The following is a 24,808-nucleotide window of genomic DNA, read 5'->3' as shown; positions in this document are numbered from 1 at the left end:
AGGAGAGATCGGAAATGTGGTTGGCTAACAAAGGGAGATCGGGAATGTGATTGAACGACATGTAGACTTGGCGTTGGAGATCGATTTCTAAGTCTTTTGATTTCAGGGATCGACCAAAATATGGTGTCGACATGGCTCTTTCTTTTCTCCCGGTGTTATCATGTTGTCCTAGAATGCAACCCATCAAGCTCTGCTGAACTGCCATATACAGAATTAATGGCCTACCCGTCACTAGAGGAACCAGTACCAACAGATTCGACAAGTATTGCTTAATCCTTTCGAAAGCCTCTTGACAAGCTTGATCCCACTTGGTGGTATTATTCTTTCTAAGTAACTTGAAAATGGGTTCAGCCTTGGCGGTGAGGTTAGAGATGAATCTTGAGATGTAGTTCAACTTCCTCAGGAAACTATGCACATCTCTTTTCATTTTTGGGGAAGGCATCTCTTGGATGGCTCGAATTTTGTCCGGAACCACCTCTATTCCCTTCTCACTTACTATAAATCCCAATAGCTTTCCTGATTTTGGCCCAAACACACATTTAGCTGGGTTCAACTTCAACTGATATTTTCTGAGCCTTTCGAACACTTTTCTTAATACCTGTACATGGCTTTCAGTCTCCCTGGATTTAATGGTCATGTCATCCATACAAACTTCTACTTCTTTATGTATCATGTCATGAAACAATGTGATCATGGCACGTTGGTAAGTAGCCGCTGCATTCTTTAGCCCAAAAGGCATCACCCGGTAGCAAAAGACTCCCCACTGGGTGATGAAGGTGGTCTTTTCTTTATCGTCATTGTCCATTAAAATCTGGTTATACCCTGAGGCTCCGTCAATACATAAGCATCTCCCCAATCCTGCAGCATTGTCTACTAGTACATCTATATGTGGAAGAGGGAAATCATCTTCCAGGCTCGCCTTATTGAGATCCCTGTAGTCAATGCATACCCTCACTCTGCCATCTTTCTTTATTACAGGGATGACGTTAGCTACCCATTTCGGGTATTTTACTACTTTTAGGAATCCAGCATCATATTGCTTCTTAACCTCATCCTTAACTTTGAGCAGTGTGTCGGGTTTCATTCTTCTCAATTTTTGTTTAACTGAGACTATTCCAAGGATTAAAGAAATCTTATGCATGACTATCTGAGCATCTAGTCCTGGCATGTCATCATAGCCCCAAGCGAATACGTTGATGAACTCCTTTAGCAGTTGGATCATGTCTTCTAGTTCTTCATTATTCACGATTCTAAGTTCCCTTTTATTTTCCTCTGTCCCCAAATTCAAAGTATTCATTTCACCTCCACAAGGTATTATGGTGGGTTCATCTGCTTCCTCCGATTCTTTTACGGGCTCTTCTTTAGGGTCACTTGAATCAATGGCAATTATGGGACTCTCAAAGTTAACATAAGGGATTTCAGAGTTGATTGGATTATTATGGAGGGGTTGGTCAATGGTCCTGGAGAAGTGAAAATTGATTATATTAAAGATTAAACTTTTTAAAAGAAAATATTGACACAGAGTTCGAGAAAACGCGCTATTAATTTATTAATTGCTTAATCATAAAAAGAGATCCATTTACAGAATTACACTTGATACCATGGACAAAGTAATAAAGTGATGGTAACAAAATATACTTTACTCGAAATAAAGCATAGGGATATCTTAAGCTTCCCAATTATCAACCTCTTGTTCCTCAGTGGTTGGTGAGATCAGTATTTCGGATATAGAATCCAGGTATAGGACATTGATAGACGATTCTGAGAGAGATTCTCTATCCTCTTCTTTTAAGTTCTCAATGATCAGCCTGGTGAAAATGTCTGAGATTTTTGGGATGTCTTTCTTCATTTCGAGAGGTTTGTCGAATCTCTAATCCCTGAGTAGGTTTCTCATCCGGAACCTTCTATCATCAAAGTATCCTCATCATATCCCAATCCTGAGCGGCCATTCCTCTGAGCGACTGACACGGGTTTGATAATTCCTTACAGGGTGACACCTAATCCCTTACCCTTTTCACAACCATTTTTTAGCATTACTTTTGTAACCATAGCTGCAGCTTCCCCGTCTCTTAGAACAGTTCCTTATAACTCTAAAGCTTGAAATGAGCTTTCTAGAGATCGTTCAGTCATTTCCACATAAGGGACTGATTATGGCTTGGTGACTAGCATAGCTTCTTCTCCTCTCACCATAATGATTTAACCGTTCATGACATATTTGATCCTCTGGTGCAGAGTTGAAGGTACTGCATTTGCTAAATGGATCCAGGGCCTTCCCAACAGCATAGTGTATGCTGGTTCAATATCCATTACCTGGAACGTTACATTGAAAGTACATGCCCCTATTTGAAGCGGCAAATCAGTGTCTCCTAACACATCTCTTTTTATGCCATCAAACGCCCTCACAATCATGGAGCTTTGGCATATTCCAGAAGGGTCTATTGGGAGCTTTGCCAGGGTTACATTAGGCAAGACATTAAGTGCTGAGCCATTGTCAATTAAAACTTTAGCAACCAAACAACTTTTACACTTAACTGTCACGTCTAGAGCCTTGGTGTGCTTCAAGCTAGCTTGGTCTATCTCGTCTTCTAAAAAAGTGACGAAAATAGATGCCTTAATTTGTTCGACTATCTTTTCAAATTGCCCCGGTGTGATGTTCGGGGTTACAAAGGCCTGGTCCAAAACCTTCTGTAAGGCGTGATGATGCACTTTCGAGCTCAGTATTAATGACAGCAAGGAGATTTGAGCAAGTGTCTTCTTTAATTGTTCAATTACATCGTACTCACTCTGCTTCATGATTTGCAATAGTAGTTCATCTTCTTCCTTCCTCCCACTGGATTCCCCCTTCTCTATTACTTTTCCCACCTTCTCTATTACTTTTCCCACCTTCTCCTCAGTCTCAGGTGACTCTCCTACTTCTGCTTTCCCTTTACTTTTCTCTTTCTCGGTGCCATAACACCTCCCACTTCTAGTAATAAATTCTACTTCTGGATTTTGAGAGTCATTTGTTAGGGCAGGTTTTGATATGGAATGGGGAGCAGAGTCATTGGAGGGACATGTATAAGTCATTTTGAAGTGAGCATGAGGAGTGAAACATGGTTTAGGGGTGGTGATGGGTTGAGTGTAGGTATGATTAAGGGTAGGGATAGAAGTACTGCTAGATGCACTCTGTGTATAAACTTGGAAATTATAATTCTATGGCACAGCATGTGTATTGGTAACAGGCAGCTGTGGTGGGGTACGTATGATGGTCTGAGGTGGTGCTGGTAATGTTAATGTGGCGAGAATAGAAAAAACAATTTTTAGAGCAAATCTTGAGGTGTCTTTGCCATAAATGGCAGTGTTCACTTCCTTTTCTTCTTTTGATTTTAATTGGCACCTCAAGATTTTAAGCAATATCATCCTCTGGATTCTTCTTTAAATTCATCACAACTCTGCAATTTATGATTGACTGCTCCATGATAAGGGCATCTCGAGCCCGACAGATCATTTCTAGAGTTATGCCCATAAGGATGTATGTACCCTTCCAATACTGCCATTGTGAGAATCTCGTCAAAGTATGGGACTAAAAGATCCACCTCGGTAATCAAGCTTTCATCCTGGGATTCTATCACATTCACACCATTCCCTTTTCCGCTATCATGATGGGGCAATGGGTTTGAGGTGACATCAGGAGTGGAGCCATTCCCTTCAATCTTTAACCACCCATTCCTAATCAGGGATTGAACTCTCCCTCGAAGGGCTTCACAGTTATCCGTTGAATGCCCTATAGCCCCGCCATGATATTCACATCTGGCACTGGGATCATACTACCTGGGATATGGTGGATGGATAGGGTCTAGTGGGATGGGTACTAGCTGATTGATACCCAACAGATAACGGTAAATTTCATTGAGTGAGAGTGGTAATAGCGAATCAAAATTCCTTGATGGTCTTGGGCCAGATTGGGGAGCAGGTGGTCTGAAAGGAGTATTTTGGTTAGATGGTTTGGGATTGTAGGCAGCTTAGGGAGGATACTGTGGATGAGGGTAGTTCGGAAATGAAGGAGGAACATTTACTACCATTGGGTTTTGGGCTGGAGGGTATGGACTTTGGGCTGAGGTGTATGGGCGAAAATTATTTTATGGTGATGGGTGAGTTTGTTTTGAAAGGGAGTGTACATCTCCTTCTTTCCTTTTTCAAAAATTAGTAGGCTTTTTCATAGAGCTCTTCCCTACTACTTCTTGTAGGCTCCCTAATCGGAGATCCTCTTCAATCCTTTCTCCTATTTGGATGCTATCAGAAAAACTGTTAGAAGTATTCCTAATCATTAGATTAAAGTATGGGGCCTTCAAAGTCTCAATGAATAGAGGGCAGAGTTCATTGTCTGTCACTGGAGGATAAACTTCAGCTGCCTTTTCTCTCCACCTCTGGGCATACTCCTTAAAACTTTCCCTTTCCCTCTGTACTAGGTTTTGGAGGTCTCTCCTTGTGGGGGCAATATCACAATTGAACTTGTATTGCTTAAGGAAAGCATTAGCCAAATCTTTTCAGGATCGTAATCTACTCCTATCCAATTGTATGCACCAACGTAAGACTGCTTCTGTAAGACTTTCATGGAAGAAGTGTACCAAAAGTCTATCATCTTCCGTGAGAGCAGACATCTTAACTATGTAAGTGGCTAAGTGGATGTGTGGGTCAGAGCTTCCGCTGTATTTATTGAATTCTGGGACTTTAAATTTCGGTGGCACAACCACGTCTAGAACTAATCTCAGCGATGACACATTGACTAAGCCATACATATTTAACCCTTCGAAAGCTCTTAGTCTTTCTTCTAGAGCAGATAACTTCTCATTTTCTTTTTCTCTACTTTCCCCTCCCACTGCATGAGCTATTCCCCCAGTTGGAAAATTGGTTACAAGGTAAACTGAAGGGATTGGTGTTGAATGATGAAATTCCGTATTCAGGACAGCCTGGTGATAAGAGACAGGAAACTCGCTGCTAGGGAAAGTTGGATTGAAGGTAATTGTTGGATCAGGGATGGGAGTTTGGAACGTGAAAGAAGTTGAGGCTTGATCATGAAGTTTTTGGGCATGAGTATCAACTGTTGTTGTAAGAGGGGGAATCACTGGTAAACTTGGTTCCGGTGCTGGCTGGGTGGTTTCTTTATTTTGGGACATTTCTCTCATCATCTTCATTAATTTTGAGATTTGTTCTCTTAATTCTGAAACTTGCTCCTGTAGGTTCTGCACTTGTTTTTGCTCTTCCATTATCTTCTTCGCTCGGGATCTTGTTAAGTAAACCTTTTTTGGTATGACTGGTTGCTGGATCGGATTTGCTTTGGAAGCAATATTGGTTTCCTATAGAAAGTTGCATTATTAGTTTTATTTCTAGAAAAAACTTACTTTGGCCAAAGTTTTTGCTGGTCAAATGATACTACGGCAAACAATTGTCGGAAACGATATCCGCCGAGGGTAGATTACATTATCCTTTACAATGGCATCCTTCGATAGTTCAACCGTGAATGATGGGGCATATGCGTGGTTATAATACATGTTCATATAGCGCATACGTCTTTTCGCATAGCTCTAACGAAGATAAATCTCACTGGAGTTACACTTCATTCATAAGTTTCGAGGTTCAAGAACATGGTTTTATTATTTGTGAAGTATACATAGTATCATGCTATTGCCTAGGCTCAGGCAAGCTCATTAAAATACAATGGCATCTTTTGAGATACTCGTACAAAATCATTTCTTGCCTCGCAGGGTTGAATGTTTTCAAAGCATATTCGGATTCAGGCAGCAGTTCTTGTTTCCCTTGTGCTATCATCTTTTCTAACTGGTCGATATTCCCTCGCAATTCTTGGTAAAGGGTGGCTTGTCTGTCCTTTTCCTTTCTTTCTTTGGCACACTCCTTCGAGATATTATTGATTAATTGTGCCTGATCTTTAAGTTCATGCTTCCTCCTCTTATTTTCTTGCTGGTATTCTTCCACTAATATCTCCTGATATTCCAGTTTTTCTCGTAATTTACAGTTTTGCATCTCCTTCTCCTTTACTGTGTTTTGGAGCGAAGCCTTCTCTTTTTCGCACTGGGTTTTCTGCCTTTCATATTCCATTTCTGCAGTAGTCATCTCCTCTTTAAGTCTCTTTGCTTCCCTTTTCAATGCTTGCTCTTGACTTTCTAATCTTTTTATGCACTCTTTCAATTGCTAGTTCTCAGGAGTCAAATTTCAAAGAGGGCTACTTGACCCGATATCACCTCTTTCCAAACAGACTTCTTGGCGAGATATACTTTCCTCGGACCTTGTTAATTTGGAGATTTGATATTCCTTATCTCTCCTGTTTCTCCATAAGGAATATTCCTCAATTACACTTAGCCCTTTAGGTGACCGTTCCATCAAGGTCACCTCTTCCCAAGATTTGCGCAAAGCCTTCAATTCATCTTCTCTGCATGGTTCATGATAGAAATGAGTTTGATAGAATCCTTTAGTATTAGGAACAAATTGAGTCGAGCTGAATTGCCTCATTATCATAGCTAGGATGTAGCTTGTGCATCCGGTCAGCCCTATCAACGGTACAAAATGATGACCTCCCATGCTGATCAAGATGGGTTGACCCGTAGTCCACAACTTCCTCCAATAGTAATTGTGACTACTAAAATTCAGAATCTGCTCTTGCCATTGTCGTTCATCCCTTCGAGTAATCACTAGCTTCACCATCTTTTCAATAATGGGTTGGTCAGAGTACCATGTCAGACCCTTAGTTTCTAGTGGACAGATATGACTGAGGATCCAAAGATACAGCAGCGGAATGCAGCACTTAATGATTCCCTTACCCTGATGACGGCAATACATCAAGGTCAAGAAAGTCTCGGTAAGAATAGCAGGTATTGGATTGACATTCTGTTTCTCCACCGCCCAAAATAATTTCGTGACATTATGGGTGACAATTCCCAGAGGTCCGGGGAATAAAACTAGTCCATAAATCCCCAGAGTTGAAACTGACAGAGCCTTATCCCATTTCTCACTCCGAATATGCTGGTCCAATTGCTTCTTAATGTAGACCCAAGGCCACCCATGCGAGTTTCCCTTAACAGTTTCTTTTACCCTAGCTTCCTCTACTGGGACTCCTATTATGTGCGTGAACCGTTTCCATGTTTTTCTGTGATCAAGGTAGAGATAAATACGATTCTGGGCTACATAAGGGATTTCCAACAGTGTCTGATATTCTTTTACCATAGGTGTCGTGTCGACATCATTGAAAGAAAATACCCTATAACTGGGATTCCAAACAGATAACATGGCCTTTAGTGCCAAAGCATGTTCTTTGACCCGTATCAAGGAGGCAATCTTCCCTTATTTTTCCTTGAACTATGTTTGGGCATGATTGGGCAATGATTTCCAACTATTTAGTAACTCATCAAAATCGGCTATTCTGATCTCGATTTTACTAGGATCTAATGGAGGCAACGGACGAGGTTCTACTTCTATCTCACCAGTCTGCAAGGATTTCGAGTCATGGACTGATTTGAATCTTTATGGAGCATCTTGTTTCTGTTTTGAAACCTTTTCAACTGACTGACTCGAAGATGCCATTTTAAAGTTTTCCTTACCCTTGGCAGACACCAATTTTAATACCTGTAAAGGAAATAAGTTAGTAGAATAAATTCAGATAATTTTGAATTATACTACTTGCGTGGCCATATCTATACACCTATCAAAGTAGGAAGGTGTTTAGATCATCCTGGTTGTATGATTCAAAATTACCGTCATGTTATTTAAGAAAAATATAATCAGAGTAGGGTGAAAGCAAGTACGTCCCTTTTGTCCTAAAATGGGGATAACCGTGACACTGGTTAGGTACTATCTAATTGGATGGTCCTAGCTCCAAGGTTGGCTTATCATAGGCTCTAACTAATGTGACGGTTTAGCTCAAGGTCTAATTTTTAAAGCCATAGGTCCCCAAATTGTCCCTACTATAAACAGTAGAGCCCCATTTCACCATTATGATAATGACGGGAAAAATCCACGGTTATCACGATAGGTGAAACAAGTTCCAATCTGAGCAAGAGTCTTAACAGATACTAACGGGGTAAAAATCTACGGGTACCGCTACATGACCCCCTCCTATTTCTTACAGGGTAAGAAAGCACGGGTATAGGGCTTAAGTGTGTGAGGACATCGTGTAGGTGATCAGTGTGTGAAGGGACATATTTAACACTTCCCTATTCAAGGGAATTTAAGCGAAGATTACTGCAATAAACGAAATAATCAAAACAAACAAAATGGTTAGAAAGAATAATAATCAAAAATATTAAAATCTCTGATTTTATAAGTTAATCCCCATAATTACCGACTCATAAGAACACAGAATTAAATTTTCCCTTTATACTTCTAAACCAGGGTTATTTTAGTATTCGTCCCCAGTGGAGTCGCCAAGCTGTCGCAAGAACTTTATGGTCGCCGGATGATTCTCATTGAAGTGGAAAAAGTGAGAAGCCACCACTTTAATTTTAAGGGAAATTAAAGAAAATCGTCTGTAAAAATTGGGTGTAGAATGATGATGTTATTCCTTTGTAATGGATAAAAGGAATGTTTAATATTTCACTATTTTGGGTTGCCCAAGAACATGAGTACATGAGATGACCCTTCAGTGAATAGGTGTGGTATAATGGGTATTTTGAGGATTAATATGAATACTGAAGTTGTGACATTTTTAGGGGAATTTTGCCTCATAAATATGAATGCCTTGAGGAGGAATCTCCATTGGGCCTCAACATAATATTCAGGATACTTTGGAAGAACTCTCCCGCAGACCCATTGTCTAGAACATATAAAGGGTTTTGTAATAAAAGTATGAGGATTAGAAGGGGAAAGGGTTCTCTCCTCAACTGAGACATTTTATTATAATTTTAGTTAGAGAATTCAGGAAGGGACTCTCTCCCAATCTATTAATATATTTTGTTAAAAATTTAAGCTGAGAAGTCAGGTACGAACTCTCCCCTGATCTCTTAGTATATTTCATTAAAATTTAAGCTGAGAACTCGGGTAAGAACTCTCTCTCAATTTCTTAATATATTTTTTTAAAAGGTTAAGCTAAGGACTCGGGTAAGAACTCTATCCCGATCTCTCAATGTATTTTGTTGGAAGTTTAGGCTGAGAACTAGGGTAAGAACTCTCCCTCGATCTCTTAATATATTTTGTTAAAAATTTAAGTTGAAAACTCTGGTAAGAACTCTCTCCCGATCTCTTAATATATTTTATTAAAAGATTGAGCTGAGGACTCAAGTAAGAACTCTCTCCCGATCTCCCGTATTTATAAGAATGGTGTTTTATTAGAATTTTTAACTAGGGATTCAGGTAAGGGTTCTATCCCGATCCCTTTCATATTAGAAAGAATTACCGAAGGCCTATTAGAATTTTTAACTAGGGATTCGGGCAAGGGTTCTATCCCGATCCCTTTCATATTGCAAAGAATTATTGAAGGCCCGGAAACCTCTGTGAAAGGCTTTTTCTGGACTATGGAATTTTGTAACTAGATGGCAAACGTTGAGTCGAACTCCTTGCCTATCCTCCGCGTAATTGCTTTATCTGAACTTTTAAGACTCCGTCCCTTTTGGTTCGTCTGCCCAAGGTCCGAACTTTGTCTCGATGCCCGATCTACTGTCTTATCGTCTGAGCTCACTCCAAGATCTTATCTTGTAACTTATTTTTTCATTTTCGACCCCTTCAACCTATTCTGACCCTTTCTATGATTACTGAAGTTATGCTCCCTTTCCTATTGTTTTCATTTATTTGGACTAAAAACTACCGTGTCAGTACTTCTACTTGTACTCTTCAGAGTATTTACGAGTCGCCGATGACTCGAACATTCATTTTCAAGGGAAATAAAAAATGAGGTGACGATTAAAATGAAATTTACGAATGATAAAAAAAGATAAAGATAATGATTACGAGCTAAAACAACCTACTCTAAAACTCAATGTGACTAGTCACTTAAAAAACTTAAGAAAACGAATCCAGGGTATTCAACAAACGACAGGTTAGATGCTTACCTGTAGAAAGTTGGGATGACGAGTGGGCCAACACTGGTATCAGCAAACCTTAGGGAGCTGAAGACTGAGACGGCTGAAAAACTTGAGCTAACCCGAAGTGATAGGGACGAAGTGGAGTGAAATTGAGCCCGTCGTGTAATGCACAGATACTGAAAATGAGACTCACAGGATTTAAAGCTCTTTTAAATGAGATACTTCAGAAAACTGATTTCTAAAGTTTCTCAAAGTTTTGAGAGCTTCGAATGATAGGTAATAAGACTATATCAAAGTTCAGAGTCTTTTCACGATAATCACCACCCTCTCTTTCTCAATATTGCATGCAGGTATTTATAGGGAATGGGTGCTCAAAATGGAGGGTCAGGATCTTATCAGGAGGAGACGGAAGGCCTAGATTCCAAAGGACATAATCTAATATCTGGGAATTAAAGAGAATCAAAATTGAGGGTCAGGATTCAGTTCAGAATTTCTATCCTTTCATCCCTTAATCCAAAAGTCAAGGGTCTTTCCTTACAAAATGGATTCAAAGGCTAGGAACAAAAAGTGCCGAATCTATTTTCTGCTTTCAATCCGAAGGCTCCAAATCCATCCTTACAATTATGATCAACGGTGTAGATTGAGATGTACTGGGCTACTTTAACAGTTTGGAATCTGGCGGCTATGAGTGCGTCCTTACAAATGAGACGTGTGGCGAGGATTAGATCATGCCTACAATGCTTTAACTAACTCGGATCTGATGGTAAAGGGAGCTAATTAAAGGTCATTATTAGAATTTATTCAACTCCCTGAGTTCTCTGATCTCTATAGGTCGTCCCCCGCTTTTCCGATCTTCCCATTGTGACTGACCAATTTTAGGGTTATTATTCTGATCTCTATCTCTTGCATCTGGTCCCTTCTTACTTCCCAATCCCTCTTATTCTCTCCTTTCAATCTGACCTGCATCGGTCCAAACAATAAATTCTTCAGTTATCGATGAGTTCGCTTTGAGTTCTATATGCAATAAATGCCAGGGCCCTATATATATATATATATGCTAACGAATTTTCCTTTGCATTCTCACAACTTTCTCCGATGAATCTTCAATGTTTTAGTTCTCAATTCTTGGCCTTTCCGGTAAGGATTCTTCTCATGACAACCACTTTAATCTTTTTCCGAATGCTTTCTTTGTTCATCTCCTGAAAATGAGCAATTCCGGTTATCAGAGGTTCATGAGGGTGTCATCTGATGACGGTAAGGGAACTGAACTAATTGATCGATCAAGGTCGAAACTAACTACCGCGCCGATCTCGGTCAGTCCATCGGTATGGCTTGCAGATCGATCTCTGACTAGAGGATTGCTAATTTCGATCTTAATATCGGTGACCGCCTCTCGAAGTTCATTTGACTCCTCACCATCTCGAGGGTCCTAATCGCAGCTCGGTTCTGGTCGATGACATCGACAACGACACTGCTCAATATCATGAGAGTCACAGTCACCACATCTGAGCTATACATTTGCTCAGCATTTATTGCTGGCTTTCTGATCAAACACATCTTTTGATTCAGTCAAAAGACTAGGCTTTGACATAGGCCAACATTCTAGGCTCAGGAGTGGTCTAAGTTAGAATGTAGTGCTAATTTTGAGAGATCGCCCAAATGATGTAATCTGATCTTTTGATAGATCGACCAAATGATGTAATCTGATCTTGAGAGATTGCCCAAACAATGTAATCTGATCTTTTGGAAATAAAATGAAATTTTACTTGAATGTTTTTGTTTTACTATTGCATTGGTTATTATTTCGATCTCTGATAAATGTGCCCGATCTGATCCCTAGACGAATCGCCATTTGCCGATTCGTTGGTTTAGAACCCTATTCGATCTGATGACCTTCATTAACCGATCTCATTTGTTCGACCTTTTACTATGTTTCTGGAACCTTCTTTCGACGCGTAATTGAAATGGCCTGGTTTCGCTAACCGATGTGTCACTTGGGGCTTCGTGAGCATTTAATGCTCGGAAGAGTATAAATAGGGAGGAGGTTAGCCATTTGTTCCCTTATGTCATTTTCAGACCTTCCGCTAGCAATTTTGACACTTTCCCTTGTTTTCTAGAGTTTTTCGGCACCGATTTATACTCCGATAAGAGTTTTGATCTTTTCCTGATTGGTTTCACTTTTGTTCTCTGAAAATGAATGGTACCGACTGTCAGAGAGCTACTAGTCCTCCTTCTGTTCATATCTCATGGACATCGGATGAAGGTGAGGTGGCCAGACCAAGCGAGCAACCCGAACCTTCTACAACCTCTGTCCCAGCCTATGGTCGAGCAACTAAATCAAAACAAGTGTCTTCTTTAGGGAAGGAGAACTTACCCATAGATGAGTTGCTATCGGTTCTCAAGGAGACCAATCTCCAATCCATTAGCCAAGAGTACAACCTTCGAACTGACTCCTTTGAGCTTATCAGATGTCATGGCAATCTCTGAGCCGATCATTTCTTTGAAGAAACCCACCTGATCATAGTTTATGAGGAACAATTGAAAGCTAGGCTTCGGTTTCCCCTGAACGGATCCTACCGAGCCGTCCTGAAATTCCATCAGGTTTACGTAGCCTAAGTACATCCGAACTCCTGGCGGACTTTGGTGGCTTTTAGAGGTTTATGCCGGGCCAAAAAGCTCAAGCCCATAGCAAAGTTTTTTGCTGAGTTGCATAGGCTCGCTCGGCAGAAGGACAATGAATATTGGTTTTTCCAAGCCAAGCCGAACTGCAGGCTTTTCACTGATCTCCCCTCTTCATTGAAGAATTAGAAAAGTCAGTTCTTTATATTAAGGAGTAAGGACCTGAACGGCTTTGAGGGTATCCTACGCAGTTGGCAGTACCTGATTCCTCCAGTTCCAAAAAAGATCATCCTAAATAAGGATGAGGATGCCATGGTTAAGGAATTGAAGGGTCAGGCGGCCACTCACAAGTATCCGTGTTTAGATGCGGTTATGGCCAAACTAAAGTGGTGGCTAATGCAAATGATCACCCATGAGGATTATGAGCTGCAACTCTCTGACCTCGGACCTAGGATCGGTACAACCTAAATCTTTAGTCTCCTAACTTTGGTGATCTTCTTTGTGCAGGTATGGCGGGAGGCGAGAGTGCGAAGAAGAGCAGCAAGCGAAAAAAGAAGGTCGCCCTGAAAGTGGGAGAAATGAAAATTGCTACTGCCTCCCAGACGCCGAGGGTAGAAATGCCGGGCTCTTCATTCCGACCTCTAGAACAACCAACCCCAAAGGTAGAGATCGCTCCTTCCCCTCCTCGACAAGCTGAACCACCACCTCCACCTGTTTCTTCAAGTGCAGAAGGAGGGTCTTCCCAAACAACCGTAAGGACCCTCCTCGTGGTGTTTAGGTCCTCATCCACTCCCTGGAAAAGAATCGCTTAGTTCGGGGGAATCCTGACTTGGCCAAGGTCCTGGGTGCCACCATCTGCTTTCAGGAAGATCGGAATAGACTAGTTCCGGATAGCATTGACGATCTCCTGGCTCAGACGATGAGTTTAAGTGTAGAGAGCATTGTGAACCAACATATAATTAGAGAAAGGGCCCATCTCTTGAGATAGGAAATTCTGAAAGTGGTCCAGGACGTAGCTTCAGCCAGAGCCCAACTTTCATCTGCTCAGGACCACATCACCCAAATTGAAGATCGGATGAAGTCTTACGAGGATAAGATAGCTGAACTAGAGTAGGAACTTGAAGATGCTCGGGCCTGCAGATTTGTCGATGTCACCCGCCTTACCGAAGAGATCAAAGTGAAAGAAGAAGAGGCCGTGGTGAGAGAAGCTGGTGCTTATGTGAATGCTCATGGCGATCTTCTGGCCGAGCTTGTGAGGCGCCATCCTAAGGAAGACTTCTCCTGGATGGTGGATCTCGTCCCCGGAGGTGAAGAGGAGAGCGAGGAGGAGCCTGAGAGAGAGAGAGAGAGAGAATGATAGAACTGATAATGTACCTGAAAAGCAGGTTAGGGGAGACCCTTCTGCCGAATGACTTGTATATTTTTATTTTGAAATGAATCTAAGTCTTTTCATGTTCAATTTCTTGATGAGATCGGAAAACATCCAAACCAAATTGCCTGAGTACTTAATCAATTGAATGCAGTTGAACATTAAACCTGATGATCGGTTATTAATTATAAAACATCAAGCCACTCCAAGAGATCGGAAAAACATTACATGTGAATATGAGATCGGATGGAGCCGTGACTAAATATCGAATGAAACTTTAAAACATTTGAAGAGTGATTTGATAGAATTGTAAAGAATTGAAAATGACTTGAGCTTATTAAGCTCGGAATCATTATTTAAGGATCGGATAAAACCTTAGCTCTGCTTAAGGAATGTTCAGACAATTCGAGCGAGATACCTGATCACAATATCATGTGTGGATTTGGAATTTTGAGGTATTTGAACATAGAGGGATCGAAAAACAATAGCATGCAAGATTGAATGGTCCGGAGGTCCAATATCGATTCGGACAAAGGCCAAGAGATTGGAAAGCAATCTAACTTAAACGTGGGATCGATTTATTCCGAAGACAAACCATTGAGTTTGGAAAAGCTACCTATGATCGGGTCATCGATCGAGAATGGATAACATAATGAAGTTTCAATTTTAAAAGAATATTGTATTTGAGGGTCGACCAAAATATAGTGTCTACAACACCATATCACATTATATACATCATTAAAATTAGATCAAATACAATTTAAAACTTGAACACAAAAAAAAAAATATAAATAAAATGAAATTTCCAAATCTAATAGATTCACTTTGTCTTTGTATTTAAATTTCTAAAAATATCTGAATGAGTATAAAAATTATAGAAAAATTATAGCAGCAAGATCAAACATCATTTTAAATTAAAATTAATTTTCAGGTTGAAGTCATTACTAAATAATTTACAAAAATCAAAACTTTTAACAAAGATAAATTTGTACTATTTTTTTAAAACTATAATATCTCTCAAAGTATAAAATATTTTTTCATGAAACCAATGGGAAAAGTATGATAAGATCTTGAATTTAATTTTAGAGTCAAGAATCACAGAAAAAGATAAAGAATTGAGGGAGATATGAGCCTTGAAAATTGACTGCACTAATCACGATTTGCAAACACCCTAACTTTGGATAGATGTAACTTACTCAATGTAACAGCTTTTTTTACGATTCTTAAGGCTAAAATTACTAGAATTTCATGAAGATTACAAATGTAATTTTTATACAATTTTTACAGAAATATAAGTATACGAAAATTGATTAAAAAATGAAGTGATAGAAATAAGAACATGTGCAGAGTTGTTATTACCTTCAAATTTTTTACATATACATAAATGTTATGAACATATAAGACCATCTAAAAGCACATAAACATGAAAGAACATATATATGGCATATTTCTTGAATATTCATAATTTAGAATACATACTTTAAAGAAATTTTGAAGGTTTGTTGAAGAAAAAGGAAGAAAGTAAGAAGAAGAAAGAAAGAGTGAGATGAGAAAAACTTACTGAATTGTAAAGATGGTGTAAGAGTTTCTTCTTGTTTTGTATTGTTCTCTCCTCCCCTCCCTTTCTTCAACTTTTCTTTTTTTTTCCAAAAGATATAAGAATTCATTGATATATGAAACTACTTACAATTTTAGTTTAGAAAAGGGACTCATGACCCAATTTACAGGAGGCCTATCTAAACAAGCCCAATCATATTCTCAAAAAGGGTCCAAGACCATAAAAAAATCGTAGTTGATGATGCACCATTGCCCAGACCCATGACCTGTCTGAAAAAACCACAAGCTGTCATAGCAGGAGCTGCGTAGAGAGATGACCAAACTTTCACCAGGGAAAGACAACTTCGATTGAAGCATCAATGGACTACAGATGGCTGATATCGCCAGAAAAGGGTGTCCCAAAAGCAACCCATGGTGAAAAAGCCAGGCAGCCTAGAAGACCTCCCGAAAACAGAAGCACCAGCCATGGCAACATCGCTGTTGATATTGAATGGGTAGGAAATATCTGGGGAAGCAAACCTAATCTATCAAGCGTTAGTGTGACTAGATCGAAAGAGAAGGCTAAAACTAGGCATAAAGAAATGCCAACCCAGAATGCCCAAACCCACAAAAGCAGTACTAAGGCCCCTAGATCCAAACCTTAAAGAGAGTAGAAATTTGAGAGAAAGGTAAAGCCCTGTGGATTCTCATTCTCATATAGCCGAAGGGGGCAACACTCACTCGGCCAACTCTTGACGACCTCCCTCTCTCTACCACAGCCATTGAAGCAATTTCCCTGCAAGAGCAGCAACACAAACATAGAAACATATGAAAGCTAATACAACGCCAAACAGGTCAAAAGAAACCCTCATTGTGAACTATAGACCTAGAAACCAAAAACAAAATAGCTTATCTACAACCCATCCTAGAGAGGAGGGTATAACCCACATCCGAGCTGAGGGAGGAGCTCCCCCTGCCCTTGAGGGGCAGAGGGAGCAGCTGGCTAATAGAACAATAGGGAACTAGACCCTAGCTAAACACACAGAAATGAGAGAAAAACAAGGAACGCACTTTGTTTTTTTTTTTTTTTTTAAGTATTTATAGGGTTTAGGTCATAAAATTATGTAGAAAATTTATGTAATCTCTAAATAAGAAGATTTAAGAAGTCTTAAAGAGGAAACTTCCTATTTAATTTTTATTTTCCTTTAAAAAAAGAATTATAAACTTTTATTTATTTAATCAAAATACCATAGTGGGACTTATTGGCCTTAGAGAATCCAATTAGGTCTAAGTAGGTTTTTTTAATAAAATAAATATTCAAAATTAAATTTAAATAAAAAATAAATTTTATTTAAATTTAATTAAATATCTTTTACTCTTTAAAATTATTTTCTTTAAGAAATATACCATATATATGATTATCCATTTTTAATGCCTCTAAATATATCTCACAGTTATACAATTTTTTTATTATTGAGTTTCTTACGACCTCAACATACATATCTACAAAGTCACAAAATAGGAGTCTATAAGATTTTGGATGTAACTTAGGTAGCCGTGATATTTTTACCACTGAGCTTTGGGGTGTCTATCAAGGTCTTAGACTTGCCTGGAACATGGGGTACAAGCAAATTTATCATGGAGATTGATAGCCTAGTTGCTTGCAGTGTTATTCATGGCCAATCTGTGATAAGATATCATATTATTACATGGCTTTTTCAAAAACTGCCACATAGTATATTAACAGGCTTAACTTAATATAACTTAAAAAATAATATATTAATAAAAGTATCAACTTATTTACAAATTCAAAATTAAATTGTATATATCTTTAGACTATTTATTAAATATAAAGTTATCTCAATTGATATTAAAAATATAAAATATTATATTATTACATTTTTATAAAGAAATATTTAACAAAAAATAATTAATAATTATTTAAGAAATAAAAATTTAATTTAATTTTGATATGCATATATTTATTTAAAATTTTAATTTAAATTATTCTAAAAAAATAAAATTTAAATTGCATTAACATATTTAAATATAATTTTAACATCAATAAAATTTTTATTTAATTTTAAAATATAAAAAAAATAAATATTAAATTATATTATTAAAATAAAATTTAAAAAATCCTGAAACGTGTGAATAAACGACTAATTATGTAAATTTATAGAGAATAGTTACTATTTGTTCTTTTATACTTATAATTTAAAATATTTTTGATCAATTTTTGCATACTAAAATTAAATTACTCTTTTCATTATTTGGATTAAAAAAAAAACAAATTTTGTTTTATATATTATTAAACAATCACTCAATCATTAGCAAATCCTGCAACGTCCACGTGCATTAAATCTAACTCATGTTTCATTATTTGCAGCAGTTTTGTCTTCAAAGGACAAGCGGAGGTGGCTTGTGCCCTTCACTCAACTCCTAACGTTTAATGATTTTCCCTGTGTTACATGATTCGTCACACGCGCACACAGTAACCATGCCACCCCATTCGTTATAGATAAAAATAATTCATTTTTGGTTAAACTTCTTTTAATAATTGCAAAATTATCATTATTTTTTCTTTTTATTACTTTTTCTCATTATTAGTGATTTTTAATGAGACAATATTTTATTGCATATTCTACAATAATCACAAAAATATTATCACCATCACTGTCGAGGATTGAACCCAAAAAAAAATAATAATAATAATTAAGATACAATATTTCAATGTAATATACTTACTATACATCATAAATATTATATTAATTAAATTATTAACTAAAATTGTATTTTTATTAATTTAAATTATATTATATTGATAAAAAATAATTAATTGCTATTAACTTATAACTATAGTAAAGAAGAATTCATAACTTCACATAGTTTCAATTTAACGATTAATAGTGTCAGTATTTTATTTTATTAGAACACTAAATTATTTTTTATTTTATTATCTATTATCTTGTATAAAATAAAAACTAAACTTTTTTTTAAAATATGTAAAATATTTTCTATTTATTATGTTATAAAATTTGAATATATTCATGTTCATTTTTCTTTGATATAAATAAATTTATTATTATAAAAAATTTAATATCAAGTTTTTTTTGTTGTAAATAATTAAATATTATTATTTAAAATTTTAATTAAAATTCTAAATTATATATTTGAAATATTTTCATATTAAAACTCAACTAAATTTATTTTAATGCTTATTTGTAAAATATAAAAAAGCATTAAGTATAATATAGCATTATTATTTTTTTAAATATTTTTATTAATTTTATAATATTTATTTAATAATATACTAATTAAACCTGATTTGACTCCGATTGAATTTTACCCTTGATCCTTTACTTTCATTAGTTTGAGCCGAGTTTGAAAACCTTAGTTATAACTATAAAATAATGGAATGATTTAAAAAAAACTTTGAAATTTATCTCAAAATACACTTTAATCTCTATTATTTTAGTGTAACAAAAAAACTTTATTATTTTAGTGTAAAAAAAATCTCTATTATTTTAAAATTAACGCTTTCAATCTCTAAGGTTTATTAATAAATGAATGCTTTAGTTTTTTATTATAAAATTATATTTTTTCACTATATTTTAATTCTTTATAATGACCAAATTTTAAAATTTAATTGCTTTTATTTCTCGAATTATTTATATTATAAAATATTCTAATCTCCAAAATTCTGTCCATCACACACTCAAACTCTAGTAAAATATGCGGTTGAGGGCAGTGGTAAAAGACACAATTATGGCATAATTGATTGGCTATTATAACCCACTTATTAATATTCATTCCTTTAAGTATTTATTTATTTCATAAAAAATAAGTAATGCATTCTTATTAATATATTAGATAAATCATAATCAATATACAATTTTTATTTATTTTATACTATTGTTAGTAGCAATATATAATATTAATATATTGCTATTTATGTTTTAACAATAATATATTGATATTTATGTTATTAACAATAAAAAATAATTTCACTTAATATGCGAGTATATAACTAATACATTAATGTTTCAAAGAATTATAAATTTTTATGTATTGTAACATGGAGAATTTTAATTTTTAATAATATTAGTTTATTTTCTTAATTTATAATCATATTAATTATTTTTTTATGTTTATAAAATTTTAAATTACGTATAATTTGATTTATATTTAATTATATTTTGAAATCAAAATCGAACCTAAATCGAGCCGAGTAATGTTGCATAGTCGAAAACCAAAAATAAAATATTATAATTGTGTCTATGCAACAACGGAGTTTGAACCAGCACAAAATTTACTGATTACAGATACAGAAGGTCCTTAATCATCTTTAATCAAGGCTACAAAAAGTAACAAACGCATCCGTACATTTGCATATAAGTTAGGCTACTTAGAACGTAGACCCAATGAAAGCAAAGCGAAATTTATCTACCGAGAAGCCACTGGGTTCACCTTATATACGTGCCAGCCTCAAGTGAGCCTACGCCTACACCTTAAGGAGCCTATGGCTTTTGTAGCTTCAATTTCAGGAGACTCTTCTACAACGGAATCTTCTTGTACAACAAGTCCACGGTTCCTAGAGAATTTCCTGATTGGTGTGCGGTTATGAGTTTCTTGTCTAACGTTAGTTGCAGGCTCCAACTCAGAAGTAGCAGAACTTTTCCTGTCTGGCATTAGCTCATCACCATCTGACACCACATCCATCATTAGCTGAAAATTGAATATTGGCAAAACAGAAGTTAGAATAGAAAGGCAATCAAATGTCAGAAAATAAAGAAAATCATCAAATCACGAATTGACGATTAGCAAATCCATACAGAATCGTGGATGCATAGTGTACTTTCTTATGGGCGTTTAGCAATATCACATACCATGAGAGAGTTGAGAGAACCATGCACTAAAGTTTAAAACTAAATTGATAAAACTATCTGATAGAATGGCATTACACGCGAGAAACGATTTCCTATGTAGTACCTGCCAATCCTTGAAATCAATTCTGAACACAAAATGCCTATATGTGGCCTCCCCTGACATTACAGAATTGGCAGCAGGAGCATTCCTTGGTGCTGAAGATGAGAAAAGTGTCAGACCAGCAAAAGTATAGAATATAAAAAACGCAATAATAAAATTTTGTATAGACTAGTCAATCTTACAAACAAGGTGAGAGCCACTTTCATCAACAGTTATCTGAACCCGCCCATCTTTAACTAAGAAAGACAAAACAAACAAATTCTCCACAGTCTGTGCAAAAGACCTTCTATTCAAGATCAAATTTTCAAGTCGAACCCATTTGTTCCTCCTTAAGATCTCAAACATTATTGACATATTATTATCAGTATCTGTTTTCTCTTCAGCCCCAGTATCATCAACCTAGAGAACATGAACCGCAAAACTTGTCAATGCTCATTGTTTAAGAACAATGAACAACACATTCATGCTTTATAATTGGAATAGAAAGTCATGGATAATTAACTTTGGAGTATCATATGAAAGCCAACCTTCAAGCTAAATTATGAACATTTTAGAGATTTAAGACAGAAGAAGGGACTGTGCAAAACGTCATCTAATATCAATTCAATTATGAGAATCAGGTTGAAGAAAAGTGACAACAGAAAAACAGGAATCTCCATTCACCCTTCTCTAGCTTATGTCCCCTCTAAAGAAAACACCATTTTATATCCTTCACTGCTCAAACTTTGGAACCGTAATAAATACAAAAGGAAGCCAAAAGGTAACATCACCTCCTCCGGCTGAGATTTTTCAGTTGGCCTTGCACGTTTTCTATCACCTCTAACAGTTGTCTTCCTTTGCTTCAACTCAGTATTCATTGGTCCAACCCTTAAGCAAACATCAAAAATAAATAAATAAATAAAGCCAAAAACAACACGATAGTACACCAAAAGATGAAGCAAAAACAAAATGTTGCATGCACAAAAGAACTCACATTGTGCTGAACCCATTACATTTCCTGAAAATAGATGAAACAGCAAGCCCAATCTCTTTCCACTTGATCAAACTAGAGAAATTCCCTTCATCCGGTGTCCCATTGGATTGCCCAAACTCTGACAGCACACAAGAAACAAAGTCTGCAGCAGTAATGCCCTCATTTGACTGTGATTTAACAGATGAGACCAATGTGTTTGCAAGGCCTAGTAATGCTTCTGCATCTGCAACTTGCTCTCTTGGCTTTTGCACTGAAATCCCATGATGGGTTACAGAAATCCAAGAAATTCACATTTTATGTATAGAAGAACGTACATGACAATCTTTCAAAACAATACATAATTAGCATTCGTAAAAGTGATAATCCAAGTGTATGAAACATTAATGAAATCAAATTGCTTAGATTTTCCTTTATCTCTTTGACTTTTACTCAAATCAACATGCTGAAATTTCATTCATCCTGAGATTCATCCATTTTCCCAGCAACCAAACCAAGGGCAATGCAAATTTAAAATTAAATAATAATAATAATAATAATAATAATAATAATAATAATAATAATAATAATAATAATAATAATAATATTAATATTACCATGCTGGTGCAAATCTTCAACTTCCTTAATCATAGAATTAAACTTCTCAGAATCCACTCTCGTTAAATCATCTCTCTCATCTGCAAGAAAGAGTATTTAAAAAAAATTAAAAAGCGACTAAATCGTGAAAAAAGAGAGGGGAAAAACAATAGAAGATACTTTACCGTTGATCTTATTATGTAATGCAAGATACTTCGATCGGAGGGCTCGCCGATCGACTTCATCTTGCTGAGTGGAATCGTCCCTGCCTGAGCCACCTCGATTCTGAGTCATTTTTTCACGCTTGACTGCTCTGAGTTGTCGGTCGGTGGCATTACTAGCATTAGTGGGTTCTCGATTCAGAGCTCTACCCATGATATCAGATTCTTCAAAAGGAAAATAAAAACCCAAATTATCAAAGAATCTTGAAAGAAATTGAAGTTCTTACACTATGGATTTTCAGAATGGAGGACCTTTTCCCGCTCCCGTGCAAAGTGAAAACTGAAATCAATCAATTTCAAAAGACAAATTTTGTGGTGTTTTGGGCTTTGGGCTTAAGATTAGGTTGGACTCAATTTTAATTGATTAATTACTGAAAGCTATTTAAAAATAAAATTACCAAATGCTCCCCCAATATGTTTGCAGGAGGTTTTACAAATTAATGAGTGGTTTTAGAAGGTTTTCTAATTATGTAATTGTGTTGTTTTTTAAAGTGATTTTTTTGAAATATTTAAAAACTTTTAAAAACCTCCATTTAGTGGATTGGTAAGTTTTTCTCTTAAAATTCTCTAGATATCTTTAAAAACTTTAACTTTCTCTAAAACAATAAAAATGATAAAAATTTAAAAATTATAAAAGCCATACTTTGAAAACCTTATTTTAAAACTCATAATTTACTTTATCTCCTCTAAAAACTATGTTTTTATGAACTCCACAAGTTAATAGATCCTATTTATAATCAGAGTGAAGATTATCCAATTTGAATAACAAAATCAATTTGGCAATAGGGTGGCTAACAAATGTTGGAAGTGGTTGAAAATGGTTTGGTTGAGTTTATGAGTTACAATTCTATTCTTTGAAACCCTTTTGGGTTTTGTTTGTTTTTACTGTTACAAAGGTTGCTAGTGGCTAGAGCAAGTCCTTATGGGTAAGGGAGTTGCTAACCAACATCGATGAAGGGTTGGGGAAGAAAAAAATGAGAAGGGTTGGTTCTTCGTATCAAGAGAGAAGATGAGCTTCCTATAGTTTTTTTTTTTCTCCTCTCTCTTTCATTTGCAAAATTACAATTTAGGCCATTCGCTTTTGAAATGTCCACTTTTTTTTTTTTTTTTGCAAAGTTTAGTCCATCTGCTAATTGTCATCTCTATATAAGTAAAGTTTTCTCTCTAATCTTAAACACTCTCATTTCTCTCTAAAGAAAGAATCAACTTTTTTTCAGTTTCGAGGGAGGTCCTATTGTCTAGCCGTTGACCTTCGCCCTACCTTATTTTACCTTTTTTTTTTTTTCTTTTCTTAGCTATTTCCTTAGTTTCTCCTTAGTCACCAACAATGGAGTTTTAGTTTCCTCTCTATGGATGGGGCTTTTGGTTGTTGTTCAGTGAGGCTGCTTGCATGTTGCAACTAACCTCCCTTCTAATTTGATTGAAGCTTCTAGGAGCTATTCAACTAGCAGTCTCAGACGAGTGGTACTGAGTTGGTCACCTTTTCCTTCAGGGTAAGTATGTAAGGCCTATGTTTGCCAAACTTGTTTCTTGGTTAATTCGACACTAGTCCTTGTGCCTGCTTGTTCGATGTTTGTTGCATATCTTCCCCCATTTCTTAGGCTTTGAAAGCGTTGAGTAGGGAGACTTTGGTTTGAATGGGGTGTTTAAGCACTCCTGGGCTGTTTAATGTTTTGGTTTCCCTTACTTTATTGAGTTGTTCGGTAATCCACTCTTGGTGGCCAGTGGTGAGTTATTGTCGAAGAAAAGGTGGTGGCGGCTGCTGATGAAGATGAGTCTCGGTTCATACCCAATTCATCCTTAGAATTCCTATCTATTAGGGCTTGGGCTTGGTAGAGTGATTGTAGTAAAATTATCTTTTGTAGAGTTGGGCCTTATAACTACATTTCATCTAATGAAATATATTTTTGTTAAAAGAAAAAAAAAATTGATCTTGTTGTCTCCTTTTGTTTCAACCCTTATGGTAATGACTTTACCAATGTCACTCCTCTTGAGTATTGATTGTAACCAAGCATCACTATTTAATGGGTTATGGCCATTGCTCACTCAATTCTCAATCTCTTATTTAGTCTTATCCTTTTTTAAAATTGCCATTTTAAAGATCAACGTTCTAAAAAATACACTACCCTAGGTGTGATTTGCTTTGTTCCCTCCTCATATGTTTATTGCATGGTGTTGATTGAGAAAATTTTCAATATATATATAAATTTTAAATTGTTGTTGATTGTGAAATTCATAAATCTGTGTTCTAATTGCGATTTGTGAATGGCTTGCCTAAAATTGAGTAAAAGTAAACCAATATATATTTCATAGGTAGTTGTTGGCTTGATCTAAGAGGATGTAATAATGGTATACGTAGATTCAATGGAGTGGCCTAATGAGAAGAAGAAACATTATGAAGTCTGGCGAAGAGGAGGAGGAAATAACAAAAGAGGACGAGGACGATGGAGTCAATGGTTTGGGAGTTGGGGTCTTGTGCACCTAAAAGAGAGTCTTTTATAACAAGTGGATGATTATGATG

General features: G+C 36.4%; 2 protein-coding genes across 4 annotated transcripts; both read right to left on the bottom strand.

Annotated features, from left to right (window-relative positions):
• Nucleotides 1-6,210: 6,210 nt before the first annotated feature.
• On the bottom strand, nt 6,211-7,281 carry LOC131179427 (uncharacterized). The gene has a single exon (XM_058146273.1). The coding sequence runs from the start codon at nt 7,279-7,281 to the stop codon at nt 6,211-6,213; it is 1,071 nt and encodes a 356-aa protein (XP_058002256.1).
• Nucleotides 7,282-19,773: 12,492 nt separating this feature from the next.
• Nucleotides 19,774-22,634, bottom strand: LOC110640180 (non-structural maintenance of chromosomes element 4 homolog A). Of its 3 annotated transcripts, none has more exons than XM_021791386.2 (8): nt 22,540-22,634; nt 22,252-22,452; nt 22,087-22,167; nt 21,494-21,743; nt 21,291-21,387; nt 20,703-20,919; nt 20,524-20,615; nt 19,774-20,259 (listed from the first exon to the last, which is right to left on the bottom strand). In XM_021791386.2, the coding sequence occupies exons 2-8, from the start codon at nt 22,439-22,441 to the stop codon at nt 20,020-20,022; spliced, it is 1,167 nt and encodes a 388-aa protein (XP_021647078.2). In that variant the 5' UTR covers nt 22,442-22,452; nt 22,540-22,634; the 3' UTR covers nt 19,774-20,019. The 3 variants fall into 3 exon arrangements, with proteins under 3 accessions (XP_021647078.2, XP_058001578.1, XP_021647077.2); XM_058145595.1 differs by having other exon boundaries at nt 22,515-22,587; XM_021791385.2 differs by having other exon boundaries at nt 22,252-22,589.
• Between the last annotated feature and the right edge of the window lie 2,174 nt (nt 22,635-24,808).

This window comes from Hevea brasiliensis, chromosome 4 (genome assembly GCF_030052815.1).
Source record: "Hevea brasiliensis isolate MT/VB/25A 57/8 chromosome 4, ASM3005281v1, whole genome shotgun sequence".
NCBI classification, from domain to species: Eukaryota; Viridiplantae; Streptophyta; class Magnoliopsida; order Malpighiales; family Euphorbiaceae; genus Hevea; species Hevea brasiliensis.
The sequence above is the reverse complement of the archived record's forward strand: the minus strand, read 5'-3'. Positions and strand labels throughout refer to the sequence as shown.